The sequence below is a fragment of the Mandrillus leucophaeus genome, unplaced genomic scaffold, assembly GCF_000951045.1.
Source record: "Mandrillus leucophaeus isolate KB7577 unplaced genomic scaffold, Mleu.le_1.0 Scaffold73, whole genome shotgun sequence".
In the NCBI taxonomy this organism is placed as follows: domain Eukaryota; kingdom Metazoa; phylum Chordata; class Mammalia; order Primates; family Cercopithecidae; genus Mandrillus; species Mandrillus leucophaeus.
In genome coordinates, this window is record NW_012107919.1 from 4,741,507 (window position 1) to 4,767,559 (window position 26,053).

General features: G+C 36.6%; 1 protein-coding gene across 2 annotated transcripts in view; it reads right to left on the minus strand.

The window, feature by feature from the left end:
• The window catches only part of ELP4 (elongator acetyltransferase complex subunit 4), a 276,719-nt gene that overhangs the window by 171,131 nt on the left and 79,535 nt on the right, over positions 1-26,053 (minus strand). Inside the window, exons 4-5 of one of the 2 annotated variants that reach the window (XM_011965594.1) lie at positions 22,961-23,092; positions 13,992-14,131 (exon numbers count right to left, since the gene is read on the minus strand). In XM_011965594.1, coding sequence (XP_011820984.1) covers positions 13,992-14,131; positions 22,961-23,092 — 272 coding nt within the window. The remainder of the gene's footprint in view (positions 1-13,991; positions 14,132-22,960; positions 23,093-26,053) is intronic. The other variant, XM_011965595.1, reaches the window with a different exon arrangement.

Below are 26,053 nucleotides of genomic sequence, written 5' to 3' on the forward strand. Positions count from 1 at the left end.
AGTTGCCATTTGTTCTCTTCAGTCTCCTTCAATCTGGAAGTTCCTTAGATTTACCTTAACTTTCATGATCTTGACATTTTTGAGGATTACAGTCCAGATGTTTGGTAGAATGTTTCCAATTTGGATTTGTGTGATGCTTCTTCATGATTAGATTTAAATTATTAATTTTTGGTGGAACTATCACAGAAATATTGCTGAGCTCTCACTGCATATTATCTGGTGATACATGCTTTTGATCACTCCCACTACTGGTGATGTTAACTTGATTAAGGTAATTCTTCTAGTTTTCTCCACTGTAAAATTATTCTTTTCCCCTTTGTAGTTAATAAGTAGTTTGTGGGATGGTACTTTCTGGCTATGTAAGTTATCTTATACCTCAAAAAACTTTCAATTTATTCACTTACTTATTTATATCAGTATGTACTTATATCTTCCTATTTTATTAAATCCATTACTATCATTATTTATTTTGATGCTCAAATTGGCCAGCATGCCCAGTGAGAGTTCTTTTTGGCTGGCTTCTGTGTCCTTTTGATATGCCATCATCATTCTTCAGGAACTTCTACACATAAAAAGATGTTCCAAGCATATATTTTTCTTTCTCTTCCATCAACCATTTCTCCAAAGAGTCCCGGTGCCTTTGAATGGAGAATGGCATTTAGATCTGAGCATGAGATATACTCATTGCTATTTCGCAACTCCAAGAATTTAAGACATTCATTCATATTTTCTGCGATTATTTTAATAATTTCATTTATTATATTTATCTCTTTAACTCTATGGAAATACAGTATGAGGTGAGATATAAGGTAAGAATTTACTATTTTATTACCAAATGATTAGGCTCATAATTTGAAATCCCTTCTCTTGTTATAAAAATGACTCTTGTTCTGGCCAGGTACAGTGGCTCATGCCTGTAATCCCAGCACTTTGGGAAGCCAAGGCAAACAGGTCAGGAGTTCGAGACCAGCTAGGCTAACATGGTGAAACCCCGTCTCTATTAAACATACAAAAAAAATTAGCTGGGTGTGGTGGTGTGCGCCTGCAATCCCAGCTACTTGGGAGGCCGATGCAGGAGAATTGCTTGAACCCAGGAGGTGGAGGTTGCAGTGAGCCGAGATCACGCCACTGCACTAGGTGACAAAGCAACACTCCATCTCAAAAAAAAAAAAAAAAAAAAAAAGCTTCTGTTCATCATAAAAATTCAAACATATAAAACATACAAAGAATAATAATGAAAACTTATCCAGAAACCACCACCCAGAGGCAAATATTGTTAACAGTTTGGTGAATATCCTGTAAGACATCTCTCTATACCAGTCCTTCCATTTCTTACTGAGAAAAACGACTGCAGATGTTAAGAAGTATGCTGATAAAAATGTTTTTGATTCTAAAAAGAAGAGTATTTTATCAATAAACAAATGTAAAGAGATTATTACTATGTATTTCAAAAATGTTTGGCATTTCCCTCACAGCCTTTCAAATCTAATGTATACTGTGAATCTCTTAGATAATCTAGGAAGGGGATTTAGTTTGCAGTCTTTCATGAGCTTATTTGCCTGCATATCACTAGGTTTTTGGAAGCTAAATTAACATCTCCTGAATTAGTGTTAGAAAAGAATTTGGGATAAGCCATACAAAATTTTATGTAAATAGGATTGTGCTATTTATCCTATTTCTATAATCTGCTTTTTCACTCCATTATATCTTGGATGCAAAGCCCAGTAACCACCCCTGATCTCTTATACAGAAAAATCTTCTGCAGAGCCACCTCTCTACAGCCATTGCTGCAGTTTTAACAGCTACCATTAGCCTTAGACCTTAATAAAAGCCACAGTGCCCACTACCCTCCAAAGCACAATGGAATTTCCCTTGAAAGGTGGTAGACACTTGAGCCTAACCAAATAAAGCTGCAACTTAGAATCTTTTCCTCAATATTTGGGACATTTGGTTGGTATTCTCTTTGTTTTCCAACATCACTTTCAAATCACTCCTCCTCCTCCACTTCCTAGGAAAACGAAACTAACAAACAAATCCATGCTTCTTTTACATATTGCTAATCCCCAGCCATTCTCCTTTTAAGTTGCTGTCTTTATCAAGCTCCTGGACATTTTCCTCACTGTTAATTGAAGACTCTGCACCTGGCTTACAGTCCGAATTCAAACAACTTATTCTCACCCAATATTACTTACTTTAGTAGCTTGCTTTGTTCATTTACCTCCACTATTAAGATTAGTAAATCTACTACCAGAGTACTGCCCCTTCTCTCTCTCTCTCTCTCTCTATATATATATATATATCTATATATATATCTCAATAGCAAGTGTCTTCAGTTGCTTTTCTTCAGTCTAAGGCTCATGATTCAACATTTTGTTCACTCTTTTTAATCACTTAAACTTCTTTGTTCTTTGTCCTACTCACTCCATCTTGCAAAATTTCAACCCTGCTTATACCCGGGAATCTTAGCACAGAAGCAAGAAAGTCACACAATCTGATAGACTGGCACCACCACAACCATTTGAGATTTCTGTAGTCAGTGTATTCTTCCAGTCTATGAAATAACCATTTTAAAGTTTCTCAATTTAACCCAAACTCCCAAGAGGTAACTAACCATCCCCTAGTGGACAACTATGATCATTATTTCACAAGTAAAGAGAAGTCATCAGTACCTATCTTCAGAAACTGCTGCTTTCTTTTCTACAACTTCATCCATTACCTCTTTATTAATTTTTTTGCACTGACATTTAAATAAAACAGAGCAAAAAAAATCTTATTTCACCCCCAATCCCTTCCAGTTATTGATCTTTCTTTGCCCCCATAAAAAAAATTCCTGAGAGAGTAATACGACCCACCTGAACTCACCTCCACATAGCTCTTTCCATCGCTCACATGATTTCAGCCACAGTGGCCTTTTAAATTCTTGAAAATACCAAGCTCCTTCCTTTATTAGCACATCTGCTGCTCCTTCTGACAATAATACTTCTTGGCCCAGTGCCCATTGCATGATTACCTTCTTCTTAGTTGGGTCTCAGCTAAAATATTTCCACTTAGAAGGACTTTCAGTGAACATAACTCAAGGTATACCCACTGCTCTCTCTGCCCACTTAGCTTCCCCCATAGAAAATGTTCTTTCTTTATATTTAATTACATATATATTTGTTTGCTTGTTTTAAAAAAATTATGTGCTTTCTTATTAGACTGTAAGCCACACAATGGTAAGGTTAACATCTGCTTTGTTCACTACAATGATGTAGAACTTAGCATAATGCTAGGCTTATAGCAGTTGCTCAAGTTCATAGGTGCTGAGATTTGGAAAAAGCTTTCAATAAATATTATCGGACAGATGATTATGTTTACTTACTTCAGTAGACTGGACTATCCTAAGTCTAATATCAGAATCCTGGAAAACATTCTTGATATTCCCTTTACCTTTTCTCCAACCTCAGTGAGATCCAGTGAGATCAGAGAGACAGCTAGCAATCAGATTAGGTAAGGCCTTGTAGGGTCGTGGATTTATTATCCTGAATGAGTTGGGGAATCATCGGAGTGTTTGATCCAGAGTAGTGATAAGAGCTGATGTATACTGTAAAACTGGACTGCCTAACAAGATAGCCACTAATTATGTATGGCTACTTAAATTAACTAAAGAAAAATAAAATTAAAATTCAGTGCCTTGGTCTTACTAGTCACATTTCACGTATTCATGCATGTGGCTAGTGGCCGCTACATCACACAGCACAGATACAGAAAATTTCCATCACTGCAGAAAATTCTACTGGACGGAAAATTCTATGTTGGAAAAACTCACTAGGGCTATTTTGAAGAAAAACAGGAGCCAACAAGGAGCAAGGACCAAAGAGCAAAGAGCAAGACCAATTAGGAGGCTATCCCAACAGCTGTGGCAAGAAATGTGGGTAATGTAGGCTAGCATGTAGAGGTGAAGGTTGCAAGTGGTATCTGGATACATTTTGAAGATACAGTTGACAGCACATGCTAATAGATTGGATACAGAGATAGAGAAGAGTCAAGGGTCAAAGATTACATTATTGAAGTGAGGGCAGAAATCTGGAAGGATATACACAAACATAACTATGAAGGAGATGACTGAGATTAGGAATGGGTGAATAAGATGGAAAATAATAAAACAAAACCCATGCATACCAGTGAGGATAGGATACCATGCATGAACTCAGGAATAAGACGACTCACTTAACTCTGTGTACCTGATGGCCTTTAAAGGACAGAAAGGAGGTAAAAACAAGGCAAACATGCAAGCAAGCAGTTTCTCTCCATTGGTCAAAATGAGGCCCAGCCACTATTATAAGTGAAATACCAAAACAGATAACCAAATACTGCATGTTCTCACTTATAAGTGGGAGTTAAACATTGGTACACATGAGCATAAAGGTGGGAACAATAGACACTGGGGAATACAGTGGGGGAAGGGAGGCAAGGGTTGAAAAACACCTATTGGGTACTATGCTCACTACCGGGGTGAAGTAATCAACAGAAACCCAAACCTCAGCATCATGCAATATACCTTTGTATCAAACCTGCACATGTACCCTTTGAATCTAAAATAAAAGTTGAAAATAAAGTAAGTTAAAAAACATAACAAAACAAACAAAAAATGAGGCCCAGGATAATAGTCCTCTTTCTGAAATTTCAAATATTATCTTTTTACTTAATTGTATCACTAGCAGCTAAGCAGAATCTCTCTTCACACTTACATGATGCCTTTCCATCAGTTCTGAGATTTGCACTAATTTATCATTCACCACATCCTTTTAATAAAGTAATTTATAGTATACTTCTATAACTATATACTTCCAAATTTTTAGTCTTAGATGTTCTTTTCTATAATTTCTTTCTTAGGAGTATAAATTTTCTATTTTTTTGAGACAACAGTCTTGCTCTTTTGCCCAGGCTGGAGTGCAGTGGCATGATTACAGCTCACTGAAGTCTTGGCCTCCCAGTCTCAGGTGAATCTCCCACCTTAGTCTCCTGAGTAACTGGGACTACAGGCATGTGCCACCACACCTGGCTATTAGGATTTTTTGTTTGTTTTTGTTTTTGTAGAGACAGGGTCTCACTATGTTGCCCAGGCTGGTCTTGAAATCCTGGGTTCAAGTGATCCTCCTGCCTTGACCTCCCAAAGTGCTGGGATTAGAGGCATGACTCATGCCTGTAATCTTTAATCTTATATTTAGACTTCTGAATATACTGTGGTTCTTTGCTTTTCAATCTAAAAGTCTTATAGTTTTGAAATAAAATATTCCCTTCCAAGGAGCCCCCTTGTGAGTACCAACCCACAGACCCCGGCCGGGCATCTCGTAACCATATGAGTACTTGCCTCATCGCAGGCCTTAACGAAGCAGCCCATAAGGCGGTAAATTTTGAAAAGCTCAAAGAAATCTCTCAAAGTGTCGATGAAAACCCCACTGAATTTCCTTCTCACCTTACAGCGGCCCTCCAAAAATATACCCGTGTTGACCCCACCTCCCCGGAAAAAACCATTGTTCTTAATACCCACTTCATCTCTCAGTCTGCTCCTGACATATGGTGCAAACTTAAAAAGGCTGAAAACGGCCCTCAAATCCCACAACAAGACCTTCTCAACCTGGCTTTCAAAGTCTTTAATAATAGGGATGAACAAGAAAAAATAAACAAAGCCCAACGAGATCATGCCAAATGCCAGCTACTAGTCATGGCTATTCGCCAATCTGGCAACAGCACCCAAGGGCATAAAATACCTGATAGCAGTATCCCTTCTGGGGCCTGTTTTAAATGCAGCAAAGAAGGCCACTGGGCGCGGGCATGTCCCAACCCAAGAACATCAAAAATTCCTTGCCCAGCCTGCCAAGAAACCACTGGAAGTCTGATTGTCCTCTTAACAACCAGGCTAACAAACCAACTCCTCAAAACCCTGGCAAGGCAAGGAGTGAAAAATCGCTCACCCTACTACGGCTCCTTGGCCTGGTCCCATCTGCCATTACTGCATCGGAGCCCAGGGTAACTCTGCTAATAGCAGGTAAGCCGATCTCTTTTTTAATCGATAGCGGGGCCACCTACTCGGCTTTATCTAAATTTTTAGCACCCACTTACCCTTCCCAGGTCCCGTCTCACATCCACGCACTACTGAATCCCTTACTTGTTCCCTAATACCATTTTTCTTCACACTCCTTCCTTATCATGCTTCATTGCCCCAACCCCATCCTAGGCTGAAACATATTCGCCAAATTCAAAGCTTCTATCACCTTTTCCTGCCCTCCTCAACCAGAGTTCCTCCTGCTCCTCTCTGCTAGTCCGGCCCCTGACCCCCGCTCCCCAGCACCTGCTACCCACCTCTCTCGTTAATCCAGTAGTGTGAAACACCACCAGCCCTTAGCTGCTCACCAGGATCCCATCAAAATCCAGTTAAAAGACCCCTCTAAATTTCCCAACATTGCCCAGTACCGCATTTCCCTAACACACCAAAAAGGCTTACAATCTATCATAAACAAGCTCTGCTCACGCTGTCTTCTTAGACCAACACACTCTCCATATAACACCTCCAACCTCCCCGTTAGAAAATCTGACCGCTCATATTGACTCGTTCAGGACCCCTGAGCCATCAATCAGGTTGTCCTCCCTATTCACCCCGTGGTCCCTAACCCCTATACACTTCTCTCTCTCATCCCCTCCAATGCCACCCACTATACGGTAATCAACCTAAAGGATGCTTTCTTTACCATTCCCTTACACCCTAATTCCCAAGACCTCTTCACCTTCACCTGGACTGACCCTGACACTCTTCAGTCAAGGCAACTCACATGGACTGTCCTCTCCCAAGGCTTCAGAGGCAGCCCTCACTTCTTTGGACAACCTCTAGCCCAAGACCTCACCTCCTTAGACCTCTCCCCCAGCTGCCTCCTCCAATATGTCGACGATCTCCTTCTCTCCAACCCCTGCCTAGAGGACTCCCAAATTCACACCATTACCCTCCTAAACTTTCTTGCTAGCAAAGGATACAGGGGCTCCCCCTCCAAAGTCCAACTATCTACCCCAACAGTAACATACTTAGGAGCCCAACTCTCCCCCAGGGCCTGAGCCATGACCCCAGCACAAGCAATCTTAATAAATAGCTTGCCTCCGCCTTCCTTAAAAAATAAAATTCTCTCTTTCTTAGGACTGGCAGGTTTCTTTAGAATATAGATTCCCAACTTTGCCTTCCTGGCTTGGACCCTCTATGAAGCAGCCAAAGGCCCTCAATGAACCCCTAAACCCCACACACAACATACTTCCCAGTTTCTGTAGACTCCAAACCACTCTTGTCACTGCACCTGCCCTGTCCTTAACCCACATCTCCCAACTCTTCGTTCTCTGTACCGCCGAAAACCAAGGAATAGCTCTTGGGGTCCTAGGGCAACAAAAGGGAAGTCCCCCTTCCTTTGCCCCTGTGGCATAACTCTCTAAACAATTAACATTGTCAAAGCATGGCCAACCTGTCTTAGAGCATTAGCAGCAGCGACCATTTTAGCTCTGTAAAGTAAAAAACCGACATTCAGCCAAAGTATCACCGTCCACAGCTCTCACAACTTACAGGATCTCCTCTCCTCCCAGGCATTAAGCTCCCTCTCTCCTTCCCGAATTCAGTCACTCCATGCCCTCTTTATCGAAAATCCCGAATTCAGCTTCACCAAAAGCGACCCCCTCAACCCAGGATCCCTACTCCCCATATCCTCTTCCCCTTCTACTCATTCTTGCACTGACATTTTGGATCACCTGCAGCCACACTTCCGAAACATCTCCCCCGAGCCGCTCACTAACCCAGATGACCAACTCCTCATAGATGGCTCCTCTTCCGGAGCCCCCGGCTCTCCAAAAACTGGGTATGCAGTAGTTACCTTAAACCATGTAATTGAGGCTAAACCACTACCTCCAAGATCCTCCTCCCAAAATGCAGAACTTACAGCTCTCACCAGAGCCCTAACCCTTTCCAAAGGCAAACAAGTCAACATTTACACAAACTCCAAATATGCCTATCACATCTTTCATTCCCATGCTGCCATCTGGCAAAAGAGAGGATTCCTGACTACCAAAGGAATCCCCATCACTAACGGCCCCCTTATTTACCAACTCCTTCAGGCTGCACCTTCCAACCAAAGCAGAGGTTATATATTGTCAAGGACATCAAACAGGATCAGATAAAATCTGAAGAGAAAACACAAAAGCCAGCAAGGCAGCAAAAAAAGGTCTCTCTTTCTTCTGCCCCTGGCGCTCTCCTCCTCGTTGTCCCTACAATCCAACCCCAGTATCTCTCCCCCCACAAAAAAAAAAAAAAAGCTTCACTACTACAACAAAAAAACCTCCTTCCAAAAGAACTAGATAATCAAAAATCAAAAACTCATCCTCTCCCAAAACCCCCCCCAAAAAAAAAAAATTCTAACATCCCTTCACCAATCCTTCCATATTGGTGCACACCCCCTATACCTACTCCTTTGCCCTTATTTCTCCTCCTCCCATCTATTTACCTTACTAAAAATCCTAACCTCAAACTGTCATATATGCTCTGTCACTTCCACCCGAGTGGCCCTCCGTTCTCCATCTATTCCTACACACCAGTTAAGAGGAACCTCATTATCATATTTCCAGGCACTCTCTACAGATGTGTAGGCTTCCCTTAAAAAAAAAAAAAAAAAAAAAAAAAAAAAAAAGCAAACTCTATTACCCACCTCAAAAACCAACTAGTCTCCCTAGCAGCAGTTATCCTTCAAAACGGCAAAGGCCTTGATTTACTTACTGCAAAAAATGGAGGTCTCTACATCTTCCCAGATGAGGAATGCTGCTTCTTTTTTAAATCAGTCAGGCCTGGTTCAGGATGCAGTCAAAAAACTAAAAGACTGAGTGCACCCCTCTGCTCCCCCGCTCCCCCCCACACAAAAACAGCTTTCTGCCTGGCCCTCTTGGCCCCCTTGGTCTCTCAGCTCTTAGGCCTCCTAGTTACTCCCACTCCTAGGACCCGTCATAACCATTCTCCTTCTTCTAATCTTTGGGCCCTGCCTCTTACGTCTCTTTACCCAGTTTTTACAGAACGTGTTCGAGCTTTCACCCATGGAACCATACAAAACATGATGCTACTACAAAAATACCAGCAATTTCAAAACCAGTACCAGGACCAACCCCTACCTTCCAGCCTTTCCTGTGACCACTGCCCCCTCTCAGCTTGAAGTAGCAGATGAAAAATGGCACCCCCTTTCCCATCATCTGTTAAAAGGCTGGAATGTTAGGGTCACCCCGACCAGATCATTCCTTTCCCCTCCCACAGGCCTTACAATACAGTCTCTTGCACTCTCCACACAGCTACCCCAGGGCAACAGACAAATCCCCCAACACTGACCCCTCCAGTAACTGTCCAGACAGTTACAGGATGCGGTTAACATGTCTGTTAACCTCGCATAACAAAGCTGGCAAAAAACATCTCCAGGATGCAGTCAAGACACCTGCACCCCCGATTCAACTCCCCGACCCTGACCCAATTCCTCTCCCTATAAAGTCCTGCAGTAGTCTGTAAGCAGGGCTGCCTCCTCTGCTGTTGTCAGGAGGTAGCTGGCAGGACTGACAATAAATCAGTTTGCCTGAACTTGGGTCTACTGGCCTCATTCCTTTCTCAGCTGTCGTTCCAATTATCCCTTACAGTTACTATATTTTGTGCATTGATCCATTAATTCATCAACCATGCACTGGACACCTGTGTTCTAGATATAAGGAAAAAAAAGATGAAGAAAGCAAAACCCCTTTCCTCAAGGATTTCCAATGTCTGAGGGGAAAGACAAGCATGTAGACAAGATAAATAATTACAGTGTCATGTGTTAAGTGTCCTGATAGAAATATGAACAAAAGTAGGTAGGAATGTATGAGGAACACAATTACAATTTGTCTAGGAAAACATTACAGAAGACTTACACTGAGGTTCCATTTAAACTGGTAAAGAAACTTGGCAGGATGAGAAAAATGGGATGACTTCTAAAATGTTAGTTCCATCCTCTTTTCATCGTTTTCACTTACAAATTCTCCCAGAAATATAACTGGTTCTCACAGAATTCAATTCATTAAATTTAATCAGTAGAACACTCAGACAATATAAGAAACTACTGCCTATTGTTAGGATAAATATGTTAAAATAAAATCTTGAAATTCAAAGAAACATATCAAAATAAACTCATTCTATTGACTACCAACTATATGCAAACTCAATATTCAAGACCTAACATCGTCAGCTCAGTCTGTGCAATAGTTTGAAAGTGTCCCCTACAAAATTCAGGTGTTGTCAGTGTGATAGTATTCAGAGATGGGGCCTTTAAGAGGTGATTATGTCACGAGGGCTCCTCTCTCAGGAACGGGATTAAGGCCCTTATATAGAAGGCTTCACATAGCATTTTGGCTAGCTTGCCCTTTTACATTCTGCCATGTGAGAACACATCATTTCTCTCCTCTGGAGAATGCAGGAAAAAGGTGCCATCTTGGAAGCAGAATGGTGGCCTCACCAGACAACCACACCTGCCAGCACTTTTATTTTCTCATAGATCTGGAGGATAGAAAGTTCAATATTTAATTTCTGTCTTTATAAATTACCCAGTCTCAGTTGTTTGGTTATAGCACCACAAATGGACAAAGATAGGATGCCATAACAAAATACCATAGATTGGGTGGCTTAAACAGGAATTTATTTTCTCATTCTTCTGGAGACTTGAAGTCCAAGATCAACATGCCAGCAGAGTTGGGGCCTGGTGAGGGCTCTTCCCTTAGGTTGCAGATAGCACCCTTCTTGCTATGTGCTCACATGGCCTATTCGTGCATGCTCCAGGAGAGAGTGAGAGCTCCAGTGTCTCTCCCTCTTTTATAAAGATACCAATCTTATCACACCAGGGTCCCACAACCTAATCTAAACCTAATTACTTCCCAAAGGTCCCATCTCCAAATATCATCCATTTGGGGTTAGGGCTTCAACATATGAATTCTGGGGGGACACAAACATTCAGTTGGTAGTGGTAGATTAAGCAATATGTTAATATAATTGTTAATCAGTAAGAAAGATGACACTAAAAAATGGCAGTGTCTTTCTACTAAGGAAACCAAACTATGCTTGGACATACTTATTAGCAAAGCTTAATTGAAAACAAAGTCAAAGTAAAAAATCTTAGACTCCAGAATTATTCTCAAAACCAACTTATTATTTTGTGACTCAGATTATCTGATTTATAATAGTGAAATAGCCAAACAGAACTATCTTGATAATATTATTGTAAAACATCTGAAGTCTTTATACTCTGGCTTTAATTTGAAAATTTAAACTGTATGTATGAATTTTTTCTACAGGCAAACCTTCTAATCATTTTAAATTAGTTACTGTAAATTTTAAATGATCTGCAGTTTTTCCTATTGTAAAAATATCTTTACATGTTTTAATAGCACCTTCAGAAATTACAAAATTATATATTATATCCTCACATGTGACAGCAGGACACAGCTATATCCTCTAGCCTTAATTATAGGAAAAGCATAGATAACTGTAAGGCTTAGCTTTATTGTTTTATAAATGAACCAGTAAAGTTCATTTTAGTGAAATGAGCACATGCTTTTCATAAAATAAAATAAATCTCACATGGTAAAGTACCCATTTTGAAAATTAATTTAATTACATGTTTAAAGTTTAATTACATTTAATTAAGCATTTAAGTTTAATATGAAATAAATGAATTATCAGTTAACTCTATGAAATGAAATACTGCCTTGATAATTAAAATCTATAAATTTTCCTATTCTGCGCAAAACTGCTAGTTCTTACAAAACACTCAGAAAATATGTATTTTAATGACTATAGGATTATATCCTCACAGCTGATTAAGGAGTAATTTTTTTGGCACCTAGGTTGGTGGGTGTACATTTACTGCCTCAGTAAATGGAGGCAGCATGGTACAAAAAAAAAAGAGCAGAGGTTTTAGAAACTTGAGTTTGGGTGTTAGCTCAGTCACTGACAGCCTGCAACAGTAGGAGAGTTACTTAGCAGCTCTAACCTGAAATTCCTTATAAAATGGGGTTAACATTCTCTTGGAGAGTTATTGGCAAAATTTAATGAGTTATCCCATAGTCAAATGTCTGGGAGAGCACCTGACTTGGAAAAGATATTTGACACATGCTAATCCCCTCCTTACCCCAGCTGTTGAATAAATGAAGAATAACACTGTACTTGCTGGTGTAAAAAAAGCATCGACCTTAAAATATATATATTTTTAAATCACAAAAGTAACACCGTATTATTTTTCATTGAAATACATCAAACATAATATACATTTTACATTTATTTTCCTAAGCACTCTGTTAATGGAGGCAGTATAGCAATGTTGCTAATACAGATATTTGATCAGGGAGAATTTACTTGGAACCTGGGTTCCACTCTTTACTACTATTTGAGAAATTAAGGGAAAATTATCCTGACTTATTTCACAAGCTTGTACGTAAATGCATGTTTGACTCAATGTGTGGCAAAAACTGGGAAATAGAAAAATCAATATAATCATTCAAACTTAACAAAAAATTAGTGAGGTAGTAAAGCAGGTGGTATTTCCTCTTCTCCCTACCTCCAATTTTTCACATGAAGATATTAATTTTCACTGATTTTAGGTGATCTGCCCAAGGTTAAGGGTAGGATGAACTCAATATCAGAATCCAGATTTTAAAAATTCCTTTATCAGTGCTCATTACTGCATGACATAGGAAGGTAAAGGTGAAAGACACCAAAATCTTCTGAAGCAGTGAAGCAAAAAAGAAAGATAAATCTGACAGATTAAGCTTGGTTCTATCACTTAATAATTAAACTCAGATAAATCAATTCTGTGAATTTCAGTATCTTCTAGAAAATGGGACTACATACTTCTGCATATTAATACTACATAACCCTGTATAGGGTTAATAGAAGGATTACAGAAGATAACAAATGTAAAGTGCCTAACAGAGTGGCTGACACATAGCAGTAATACATTAATGGTAGTTATAAATGCTAAAACAACATCAAAGCACCACTTTCGCTAAGTCTCTATCCATAGATTGGAGAACTCCATAATAAAGTGAATATTTTTTGGAAACATTTAATAAGAATGAGTACAATAGTCTCTACTAAATTCTCAGGTATTATTTTTAGAACAGAGACTATAAATTTTAAGTAATTTTGGTTCACAATGCCTTGCTATTAAATCTTCATTTAATAGTTCATCTAATTTTGAAAATGGTTTTACAAGTGCTTAAGAAAATATAAATGACAATCTGTTCCATAATTTACTGCAATAAAAATTGAAATTAAATATTCTTAACACTTTATAACATATATTATTCAATGTCAAGTCCTGTAATTTTCATTTTGTCTTAATAACATAATGGCAGTATAAACATGCTGGGTTGTTTTGATACTTAAAACCAAAACTCTAAATTCTAACTCACTTAAAATTATACAGATTGTCTTATTTACAGCAGAGCCAGAAATAGAAAGCCTTCATAAATAAAATATTGTAAAGTACATACTTGTTTACTCTCTGAAAAAGTATATGCCAAAAAATTAAATTAAGCAAATGATACTAGTTTGTATCATTTTCATTGCTATTATTATCAATACATATTTATTAGGTGTCTATTTGCATTTAAAGCTGAAAGACTCTGGTTTAGAACTGTTCTACATTTCTTGAAAACCAGCACTTATTATAAATTTGTTGTCCTGACTTTTCAAGTTGCAAATTAGAGAAATAGTGGTTCCAGCAGTTATAGGACCAAAGAAAAAAGAAAGTCACAGTAATGAAATACTATGAAAAATATATAGACTTGAAGTTACAAATTATATAGAAAACTAGTATTTATTATTATATTTACCCTTAGATGTGTATTCTTTCAAAAATGTGGCAAAAGTGCATTCTACTAAAATTTGAAATCAGACTTTGTTATTAAATCAGTCATTAACTTACCAGGGTTCTACTTTGAGAGTTGAAGATATTTTCTCTGGAAGAAAAAATCCATGCCAGTTTGAAGCCTCAATTAGTTCTTGTGGTATTCTTTTTGATGCATCATAATAGTGACCAAATCGTGATGATACTGGTCCAATCTGCTAAAATAAAACCCATAGTGGCTGTTAAACAATTATTTTTAAGCTATAATTTATTTGTCCTACATCCAGCAAAACAATGACATACTTATGAATTTTAAGTTAATAAGGAAGAACTGATATACTAAGTAAATTTCAAAGAAGCATACAACAACCTTTATTATTTTAAACCATTTATAGTTACAAATCAACCTTTTTATCTTTCACGTTTCTTCACTTCTAGTGGTTCCCTAAATTTGACAAGAATTTAAAAACCTCTTTGGTTTTTTTATTATACTGTATACCTTTCTAAGTTTAAAACTTAATATACATAATTCTCAATTAATATTTAAGATTCTAGGTTTTAATGACAAATTAAATATGCAGTTGCCAAGAACTAAATGAAAACTTAAACTCAATTAATTCACTGGTAAGAAGTCCAAAAGAAGCTAGCTATTTAAATATATTAAACTGAGTATCATTTTAAAACTGAATTCTCACATAAGACAATATACATGTATATTAAACATTTCTTACAAATTGAAATTAAGCTTATAGGATAAAATGTACTACAATACTCCAAACAGGAACAAGGCACGATAAAGTTGAAGAATGTATATGACCTACATTAGATCAATCAGAACCTGGCATAATCATTGGTTCATTGATAATTCCTCTTTTGTGTTCTCTACTAACAATTTCTCCAACAAATTATCTTTCTTATAAGAAACTCTAATTTATATGACACTGAATTGATTTATATGGGATAGCAAAGTCTACTAACATAACATTATTATTAGGTTGCTTTGAATGGACTTTGAGCTAATTCCCTTCATTCAACACATTGAAAATATATATATACCACTATCCAAAATTGAATTATTAACAAATTCCACTTGGTAATACTTTCTAATAAAAGATTCCAGATCTACTCTTACATAATTTCCACTGTCCTGAAACATATAAGTTTCAGACTATTCAACAAAACTAGATAATCACTACAGAAATTGAAGAACTATACATAGTAGATACTTACCTAAGTGACAACTTTTTAATTTAGATAAGAAAGACATATTTGCTTGACACTAGATATTTGCATTTCAGATTTCAAGGGTTCATATTCTTAAACTAAATGCCTACAAACATGAAATTATACAGTAATAAGAAATAAAACTTTTAAAGCCTAATAGAAACACTTTTTTCAGATTCAGAGTCTGTAGGTTCGACATTTATTTTTTAAATGAAATGACTGTTCATCCCTCCATAAGGTACTACTTACTTTCATTAATGAAAGAGATGCTATCAATTTGCTTCAATCTAATCTTTTCAAACCAATATGTACAGAATTCTTGTTCCCAAAACATAATTTATCCATTTACCATGAAACTATGGATAAATAAAATATATAATATTAAAATGTTTCTTAAAACTAGGGTGCAAACTTTTAAAATGTAAAGTTATTAGTCTAAAGCAATTTAAACAAGGTCTGTTCTTTGGCCTATAATCTATTCTTTATCCGGATTATAGTTCAGAATGTTTTTATTGCAATCTCTGCTAGAGCTCATCTTTTTATTGTGTAAGTCCAAGCCCCCTTAATGTTTTAGAAAGGCCTTGACTAACTGAACTTTGATCTGATGTCTTCATTGAGAAAAACACCAGGTTGCCTATTTCAGATGCAAATCCCCCTAAGGCCCAACAGAATTTAGTAAAGACAGCAAAAAAGAAAAACCCAGAAGTTTCCAGGATCCTCTTTGAGAATCCTGGGGCACACTGGTGTCCTTAATCCATGCTGCTGCATGGATTAAGGTAGGTGATAACCTTTCCTGATTCAAAAGAATAAGCAGAGTGCCTACAAACTGGGTGGAGACTAGGATTTGGCTATAATAAAACACCATGCAATAAAAGCTTGGTCTATGTCAGAAGCCTCTGAAAAGGCCTCAATGTACCACATTCCCAGGCCTAGTAGGGAAGCTTGCAAAAGCCTACCTGAATCAAATAAGCATGAATAATCTATTTTAGCAGACTGGCCATGGGGAGAGAGAAAGAAAGAGACTTTTCATTTCTTTTAAGTTTGAGTTAATAAATTTATTAGTGGACTGAAAGTTCTTGAAGTCTTATGCACTCAGAGAAATATGCTAAATTGCCAAAAAGCAAAGTATGCTTTTTAAGTTGCCGTCTCTATTAATGTTTCTAATTACAATAGTAATGTGATAGAAATCACAGATTTGGAATGAATCAAGGCAGAAAATTGATTTCATGCTGAGACAGTTTACATATAGAACACAAATAATTCATTAAAATGTAAAAATAAAATTGGAAGCTTTACTCATAATTATTAATTTATTTAGAAATTAAAATTAGATATAGTAGCTAAAATATTCATAAGGTAGCCATGAAAATTTTATTGCTGATGAAGAATTTTAAAATTCCAATTAAAAATGAAAATAAAAATATATTCTTACAGGAAAAAACAATTTCCCAAATTTTTCTGCTCAAGACATACAACATTAACATATAATCAGATTTTGAAACACTGAAATCTTTTGAGGCCTAGAATTATAAAACAAAGACTTAGACATTTCCTCTAAAAAAGATAACTACATGTTGTAAATAAAATAATTATTATCATCTACAAAAAACTGTCATCAACTCAATAAAAATTGATAAATTTAAAATATCAAACTATTATCAATAACTAGTCAGCTTATTAGGTAAGAACATGTTGCTTTAGTTTTACATTATGAAAACTTCTAATTCACATTCATAAACTGCCTTTTGACTTTGTCATCTGTGGAAGTGTGTAAAATGAAATGGTTCAGTAAATTTTGTGATGCTAAAAGAAAATGAACTTTGATGGGGGTACAGGAGGAAAATGGTAAAAAACAATACCATACTCTACTTCTAGTATGTTACAAAGAAACAAAACTTTCAAAGAAAAGCTGCACCAAAAAAATCTAAATATGACATTTTCTTCCCGTTATTATTTCTTATTTCTCAGTATAGCATACCAGACAGCAAGAATCCAGTTTTTAAAACACTTCGATCCTTAGTTTAATCACTAGAAACTGGAGCTAATAATTATTTTACGAGGCTGTTGTGAGACTCTAATGTAATACTAGCAATGAATATTCTGTAAATTATGAATTGTATGTAAATGTTATTCATTATTATTATTGTGTCATGATTCACTAGAGAATGAGAAGATCCGTCACTGTGTTTTGTAATTACATTGACTTATTGAAAAAATGGTATTTGTTGGTCATCTATACCTGTACACATCTACCACAGGACTGTTGCAGCTAAACCATTAAGACAGAAAGTCAATGTTTCCTGAGAATTTAATATAATAAAGACTTAACACACTGCAATGAATTGCTGGAGTCATTGTAGCTCATGGTATTAAAGCTCTGCAATACTGAGAAAATTAAGTCTCAGAATATACTGTTGGCTAACAATTCATGGAGTGTCAGGAATAGTGGTTGATGATTATAAGACAGTGGAGAAGAAGGCATATCTACCTTAGAGAGAGAATTAAAATCACATGTTGAAGGAAAGAGGGCTTTTTAAAACTATACACTCTTCCATTTAAATGAAGCACTGCTTTATGCTTTACTGAACTATTGTTACTGATCTAGGTGTATATATTCTTGTCCTCTTTTGCATTAGTAAGTGGTAATATGGCCACACCCTTAGGACCTGGTGACAACTTATTTTAAAAGGCATCTCTGATAATCAACACTCCTAGTTTTGAACTATTTATTTAATCTTAAGCCACAATTATGTTAACTGCATTTTGTCCCAAGTAAAATAAAGAAAACAGTGAAGTCTACGGTCAAACCACCCTGAATGTGCCCAATCTCATCTGATCTCAGAAAACCCAGTGATATGGTTTGGTTCTGTGTCCCCACCCAAATCTCAACTCGAATTGTAATCCCCAAATGTTGAGGAAGGACCCTGGTGGGAGGTGATTAGATCATGGGGGTGGTTTCCCCCATGTTGTTCTCCTGATAGTGAGAGAGTTCTCAGGAGATCTGGTGGTTTAACAGTAGCAGCTTCCCCTGTGCTTTCTCTCCTGCTGCCATGTGAGATGTGCCTTGCTTCCCCTTCACCGTCTGCCATGATTGTAAGTTTTCCGAGGTCTCCACAGCCATGTGAAACTGTGAGACAATTAAACCTCTTTTGTTTGTTTATAAATTACCCAGTCTCAGTGAGAATGAACTAATACAGCCAGGTGTGTGTGTGTGTGTGTGTGTGTGTGTGTGTGTGTGTGTGTGTTAAAATGAGAAAGGCAAAGTAAAGCCTAGATTTATAAAGTAGACAATGATGAGTGATCATCAAAGCCTATCAGTCTTGGCAAATCATCATATATAAAATTACCTTAACAGGCAAATATACATGCTAGTGACATTTCAAAGAAAAGCAAAGAAGCCAGAAGGTGATTCTATTTTCTAAAGTGGACAGAACTCACTGTAAATACAAGTAAACATAAGCATGACCATTGACTGCATATTCAAAATAAGCTATCATTTTGTCTATATTCATTAACGTGTCTTAGCTCAGTTTAATATTTAATCCACATACTATATAATTCATTCATTCATGCATCCAACAAATAATTACTGAGCACCTACTAAATGTCAGTAAAACAAAACGGTCAAAGTCCCTTTCTCCCACTGAGCTCACATTCTAGTAGGAGATAGAGGATAATAAATTAGATATATATTATCATCATTTAATGATAAGTGCCTTTAAGAAAAGTAAAGCAGCGAAAGAAGATGACAGAGAGTGGTTTTATTTCATCTACAGTGACAAAGGCAGTCACTTCTGATAAACTAATCTTTTAGTAGAGACCTAAGAAAATGAAAAAATAAATAATCTGGATAAGATCATCGTAAGAAGAGAACAATTTTCAAAACATTCAAGCTTTAAACCTTGAAAACTGAGCACTAGGGCCGGATTCAGTGGCTCATGTTTGTAATCCCAGCACTTCAGGAGGCCAAGGTGAGAGGATTGCTTGAAAGCAGGAGATTGAGACTAGCCTGGGCAACATAGTGAGACCCTGTCTCTACAAAAATAGAGACATGGTGCTGTGGCATGCACTTGTGGTCCCAGATACTTGTGAGGCTGAGGTGGGAAGATCACGTGAACCTGGGAGGTCAAGGTTGCAGTGAGTCATAATTGCACCACTGCACTGTAGCCTGGGCGACACAGTAAGATCCTATTTCAAAAAAAAAAAAATAGAAAAAAAGAAAAGAAAAAAAGAAAAACTGTACTAAATTTATTTGTCAATATGCAACCTTAATTAATAGATAACAAAGCTAATGGCAGGTACACCAGACTCTAAAAGGAGGAATGAAATTAGCACTACTCACTGGGGCAAGGATAGTATCTATGATTCAAATTTATAAAAAACAATGCATTTTTAAAGAAACAAATGATTTTTACCCAAACTCTATATAGCTTTCATAATAGCAATAAGAGAAAAGGCTGGCCAGGTACGGTGGCTCACACCTGTAATCCCAACACTTTGGGAGGCTGAGATGGGTGGATCACAAGGTCAGGAGTTCAAGACCAGCCTTGCCAACACGGTGAAACCCCATCTCTACTAAAAAGTACACAAATTAGCTGAGTGTGGTGGTGCGCATCTGTAATCCCAGCTACTTGGCAGGCTGAGGCAGGAGAATTGCTTGAACCCAGGAGGTGGAGGCTGCAGTGAGCCGAGATCGTGCCACTGTACTTGAGCCTGGGTGACAGAGTTAGACTCTGTCTCAAAAAACAAAAAAAGGAGAAAAAAGGCTTAAAGCTTTAGTTACTTGCATTTTTGACAACAATTTCACTTGAGAATGTTAATTGCCAATGAAAAGACCAAAACCAGCTGGGTGCAGTGGCTCGCACCTGTAATCGCAGCACTTCGGGAAGTTAAGGCAGGCAGACCACCTAAGGTCAGGAGTTTGAGACCAGTCAACATGATGAAACCTCGTCTCTACGAAAAATACAAAAACTAGCTGGATGTGGTGGTGGGCGCCTATAGTCCCAGCTACTCGGGTGGCTGAGGCAGGAGAATCACTTGAATGTGGGAGACGGAGGTTACAGTGAGCTGAGCTGAGATCATGCCACTGTACTCCAGTCTCTAAACTTAGAGTTTAGGTTCATTACTGACTCTTTCAGGACACAGCAGTAGAAAAATTAGAATACAGTCACAATTAAGCCCAGTCACTTGAATAAATCTGCCAGAGTCAAAGACATGAAGTTCTTTGCCATTAGGGTTCTCAAGTGCTAGTCCTCTATTTCTAGTTTGTTTTGATCTCTATCACTTAACTCATATTTTCCTAAACAGACTAACATCTATTCTGGCCGCCTGCACCCAGTTCTCGTTCACATCCAAACTAGGCTATATCTGTAACAACTTCTGATTACACAGAGCTTCCTTCTATTTTTTAATACAAATGTATAGTATATTTTACTGTTCAGACACACCATAATTTACTTAGCTAGTTGCTTACTGATAGACATTTAGGCTATTTTCAATCTCTTGCTATTAAAAAAATACGCTGCAAGAATAGCTCATGTATATTCACTTTTACATTTTAGTAAATATATTAATGATGTAAATTTCCAAAAGAATCAAAGAATATATGTTTTTGTAATCATGAATGTTACTACCAAAATACTCTCTACAGAAGTTGTACCTTTTTACATTTTCACCAGCAAAGTATGAGTACCAGCTTCCCCCACCCTTGCTAATACAGTGTCTTACCAAGTTAGATCATTGTCAATTTGATAAGAGAAAAATAGCAGGACAGTGTAGTTTTCATTTGAATTTCTCTCATTAAAACTGAAATTGGGCATACGTTTTGTATGTTTAAGAGTCACTTAAATTTTCTTTTCATATTTTTGACCATTAAAAAAAAATCAGTTGTAGAATTTTTCCTTATTCATTTTAAAAGTTATTTGTATGTAAGTAAAATTTGTCCTTGTTTTATAATTTGAGTTGCAAATATTCTCTCTTAAATTTGTAGTTTGTTCACAGTCATTTAAATCACAGCGTAAAATTATTATTCAAATAGTTTCCACACTTAAATTAGAATAACATGTCATTGCTTAATATGCACCTATTATAACATGCTTTATATCTGGTACACAGATGATGCTTAGCTTAGTATTTGCTGACTAAATGAATAAATACATTTATCATTATTATTGACTAAAATAACATTAGTAAAAGTGCTGGAGGTACAAGAGGAAATAAAACAAGCACTCTGCCTTGCAGAAAATTTTCTGTCTGATGGAGGAGAGAGTTACACTACCAATTAAGTATAAAACAATGAGAAAGATGTATTTTTTTTTTTTTGAGACGAAGTCTTGCTCTGTTGCCCAGGCTGGAGTGCAATGGCACGATCTTGGCTCACTGCAACCTCTGCCTCCTGGGTTCAAGCAATTCTCTGCCTCAGCCTCCCAAGTAGCTGGTATTATAGGCGCCCGCCACCACACCCAGCTAAGTTTTGTGTATTTTTAGTAGAAACGGAGTTTCACCATCTTGGCTAGGCTGGTGTTGAACTCCTGACCTCGTGATCCACCCACCTCAGCCTCCCAAAGTGCTAGGATTATAGGTGTGAGCCACCGCGCCAGACCCAGAGAAAGACGTATTTTAAAATATATGAAGTGTTACAGGGAAAAAAAAGGAAGTAGATAATTATGTACAGAAAGCCATAAGAGGTAGTAACATTTGAACTTGGAGAAGGATGCATTGGTGAGTAAGAAAGTGAAAAAAGTATTACTAAAAGAAATACAAGCAATTTATAAGGAGCAATTCTCATAGGATAGTTGAATGTAATGTTTTATATACACAGGAGGAAGAGGCTAAAAAGGTAGACTTGGATTGGCTTGTACAGATTTTCTATACAATCTTAAATTTGTATTTCATATTGAAAGCTTATAATAGCAAACAGGTTTCATCTCATATACTAACTTGGTAGTGGCTACCCAGAACATTCCTGTAGAGAAGAATTCTAAGGCTGTGTCTGAGTTTGGCAGGAGGGTATTAGAGGGTACTACAGTCTGCTATTTATTTAGAAGGGGGTAGTGAAAATAGGAAACCAAATGAGGCATTTGAAGTTAAAGAGTATCACACACATATTTCTATCCTTGGGAAAGATAACACTGATGTCAACATGGAAGACTAGAGACGGATGGACTAAGGAAACTATGTTTTATTCAGATTACGCAAGCTTATGTCTCTTCTTTAACTTTTCTACTAGTATGGTAATATCTGATAGATGTTAAATAATGTCACTCGAAAAGTGAATGAAGTGAACAATCAAATAAGGAAGCTAATAAATGAACCATGCCATCACCAGGAACAGAGTTCATGAGTTACTGGACAGATTTATTGGCATTTGTTTTGACTTCTCAGAAATTTTTCCTCCATTTCTTACCTATTCTGTCTGTTCTGAATAGATGACATTACCAGACAGATGAGTTTGAAAATACAACGACTGAAAATGTTTAAGGATAAAAATAGTAATTCCAAAGAACCATCACTTACATTGAACATTTATAGGTAACCATACTGGATAGAAATGGCTTCATTAGTTCACTTACTCTGTCTTGCAACCCTAGAATAAAGCATTCTATATGGGTATTATGGAAGAGATGAAACAATCTATTTTGGTAAAAAAACAAGTTACCATAATTTTACTTGTAAGAAATATATCATCTTGACCAAATACTCTACAAATGAAACAGCTAATTCTTTAAATAAACAAATACACATATAGGCATACCACGAGAGATTCTGTAAGATGAAAACAAATGCATTTGCAAATTTTAGAAAGAATTTGTAGTTTTACTTGCCTCCATCTTGGGTAATAACTGGTAACGCCAAGCTATTTTCATCTTAATATTAGATTCTGGTGTTTTATGATTATACACATCTTCATCAAATTCCTTCTTACTATTATCATCAAGTAATGGTGCTGGAAGTTCCTAAGAAAACAGAATGACATATAATTGAGATTCTGTGGTAAAATACGACAATTTTCTTAAATCATAATGTTAGCAACACTAGAAATTTCCAATGTATTGAATTGAAAATTGATGACTAACATTGATTTAAATACAAATTCATAAAAATATAGACATTTCTAAAACAGAGAAAACAAGTATAATACAAACATTAAGTTTAATTTTTTAGCAATAAAATTTAAAGAAAATATCCAAATTTCTATACTCACAAAAATCAACTGCTATTCTAACAAGAGGTTATATTCATTTCTCAAAATGTATATGCTTAAAGCAAAGTCTGGAGTTAGTACTTATGTATTACATATAATTATTATTATGTTGGCCACAAGGTAAAAATAAAACATTTGCACAATCTGCTTACTGGTTTGTAATTTTAGAATTCAAAAAAGCCATTCACTAAAATAATGGGTGAAGTAACAACTAAGAATAATGACATTTATTTTACCTATATCAAATGCCAGTTTTGCACCTGCAAGCTTATGTCTCTTCTTTAACAATAATCTCTCATTAAATGAAGAGACGATAAGTTCCAATTTATTAATTTTGGAAGGTGACCAACTTCGTAACTATAAAAAACATAAAAAACTAGAAAACATTTTTGTTAAGCAGTACTATAGAAAGAATTCAAAGAAAACTGTATTTAAGTTTCTTGAAGAAGGAAAGCACATACAATAATTTTGTTTTATTTTCTTTTAGAATCATAAAGATAATGTGGGGCATTGGATTAGTAAATATAATCTGTGCTATGTTATATTTTAGTCTAAATTGCAACTTCTACTTTTCAAGATCAAATTTACTTATGCTTAGAATCATGTCAACAAATCAGCTCAAAACACATTACCTATTAATATGATATATTTTACTTACCTTCTAAAAGGCCTCAAAGTGAACCCACATTTTAATTAATGCTGGTATTAGAAACTAGTTATATCATTTAAGCTGTGAATCCATCATTCCTAGCTAAACATTAGTATCTTACAATATAAAATGACTTCATTTTCCAATGGAAATACGTATTTGTGAGGGAGTTTAGTGTAATACAGCATAGTGGTTATGAGTTTGAATTCGGCAACTAGAATGTCCAGTTCAAATCTTGACTTTGCACTAGTAGCAGTGTCTGTGTTACCACATGACCTCTCTATGTCTCCATTTATCATCTAAAAAATGGAGGTAATAGTATTTACTTCTGGCTGCACGCAGTGGCTCACACCTAAAATCCTAGCACTTTGGGAGGCCAAGATGGGTGGATCACTTGAGTTCAGGAGTTTGAGACCAGTTTGGGCAACACATCTCTACAAAAAATACAAAAAAATTAGCTGGGTGCGGTGGCACATGCCTGTAGTGCCAACTACTTAGGGGGCTGAGATGGGAGGATCGCTTGAGCCCAGGAGGTTGAGGCTACAGTGAGCAAAAATCATGCCACTGTACTCTAGCCTGGGTGACAAAGCAAAACCCTGTCTCAACAACAACAACAACAACAGCAACAACAGCAGCAGCAACAACAAAGTATTATTCACTTCAATGGGTTGTTGTAAGGAGTAAATAAGTTAAAAATGTAAAATACAGAGAATGATGTTTCCTACATATTAAGAATCCTACAAATGTTAGATCGTGAGAAGTCAGTCAAACAATTGTCCTCAGAGCCACACATTTTGTATTGTCAATATTGGGCAATAAATTTAGTATAATGTATTTGGATTAACATCTTTTTCAACCCCAGGGACACCTGGCAATAGCTGTAACAATGGTTACTCACAACTCAATAATAAAAACATTTGAAAAATAATTTATATCACATTGTCCTCTTATTGTGGAAAATAGTCCGATTCTAAGAAATGCTCTTACATTAATGTGTACAATATTAGAGAAATAATCCTAAAATACTAGAGACTCATTAATATGTTTAACTTATCTAAACAAGATAAGACTATAAAATATAGGTAAGCATTTCCTGATTTATCTTATTAAATATGTATCTATTCCCATAATAGACGTTTTACCATGTTAAACACTTTTAACGTATCATGAAAATTGTAATGATTCCAAGTTTAATACTGATAAGGCACTCATTTTCTTAGAGATGAGAACGTTCAAAAGATGTACAGAAAATACACTTTTTCAATTAATGCCTATATAAAGGTTATAAGGTTTCTTATATATGCATACATATATATGGTTTCTTATATATACATATATAGGTTGTAAGATTTCTTATATATACATACATATATACATTATATACACTTATATATACGCGCATGTGTGTGTATGTATATATACTCCTGGGCTCAAGGGATCCTCCCACCTCAGCCTCCTGAGTAGATGGGACTACAGGCGCATGCCACCACACCTGGCTAATTTTTGTATTTTTTGTAGAGACCAGATTTCACCATGTTTGCCCAGGCTGGTGTCGAACTCCTGAGCTCAAGCAATCTGCCTGCCTTGGCCTCCCAAAGTGCTGGATTACAGGCGTGAGCCACCGTCCCCAACCCTTTATATATTTTTTAAAGTGAAATAAAATTCACATAACATAAAAACATCATTTTAAGTACAAAATTTGGTAATTTTTAGTAATTCAGAGTTGTGTAACCATCACCACTATCTACCTTCATCAGTCCCCCAAAAAACTGCACACCCATTTTAAAATCACTCCACATTCCCCTTCTCCCCTGCCCCTGGCAACCACTAATCTTGTCTTTATGGATTAGTTGTTCTGGACATTTCCTATAAATGGAACCATACAATATGTGACCTTTTGTGTCTGGCTTCCTTCACTTAGACTAATGTCTTCAATGTTCAACTATGTTGCACCAGTATTTCATTCTTTTCTGTGGTCAAATACTATTCATTGTATGTATGTACCACATTGTTTAACTACTCATCACCTGACGTACATGGATCATTTCTATTCTTCAGTTATTA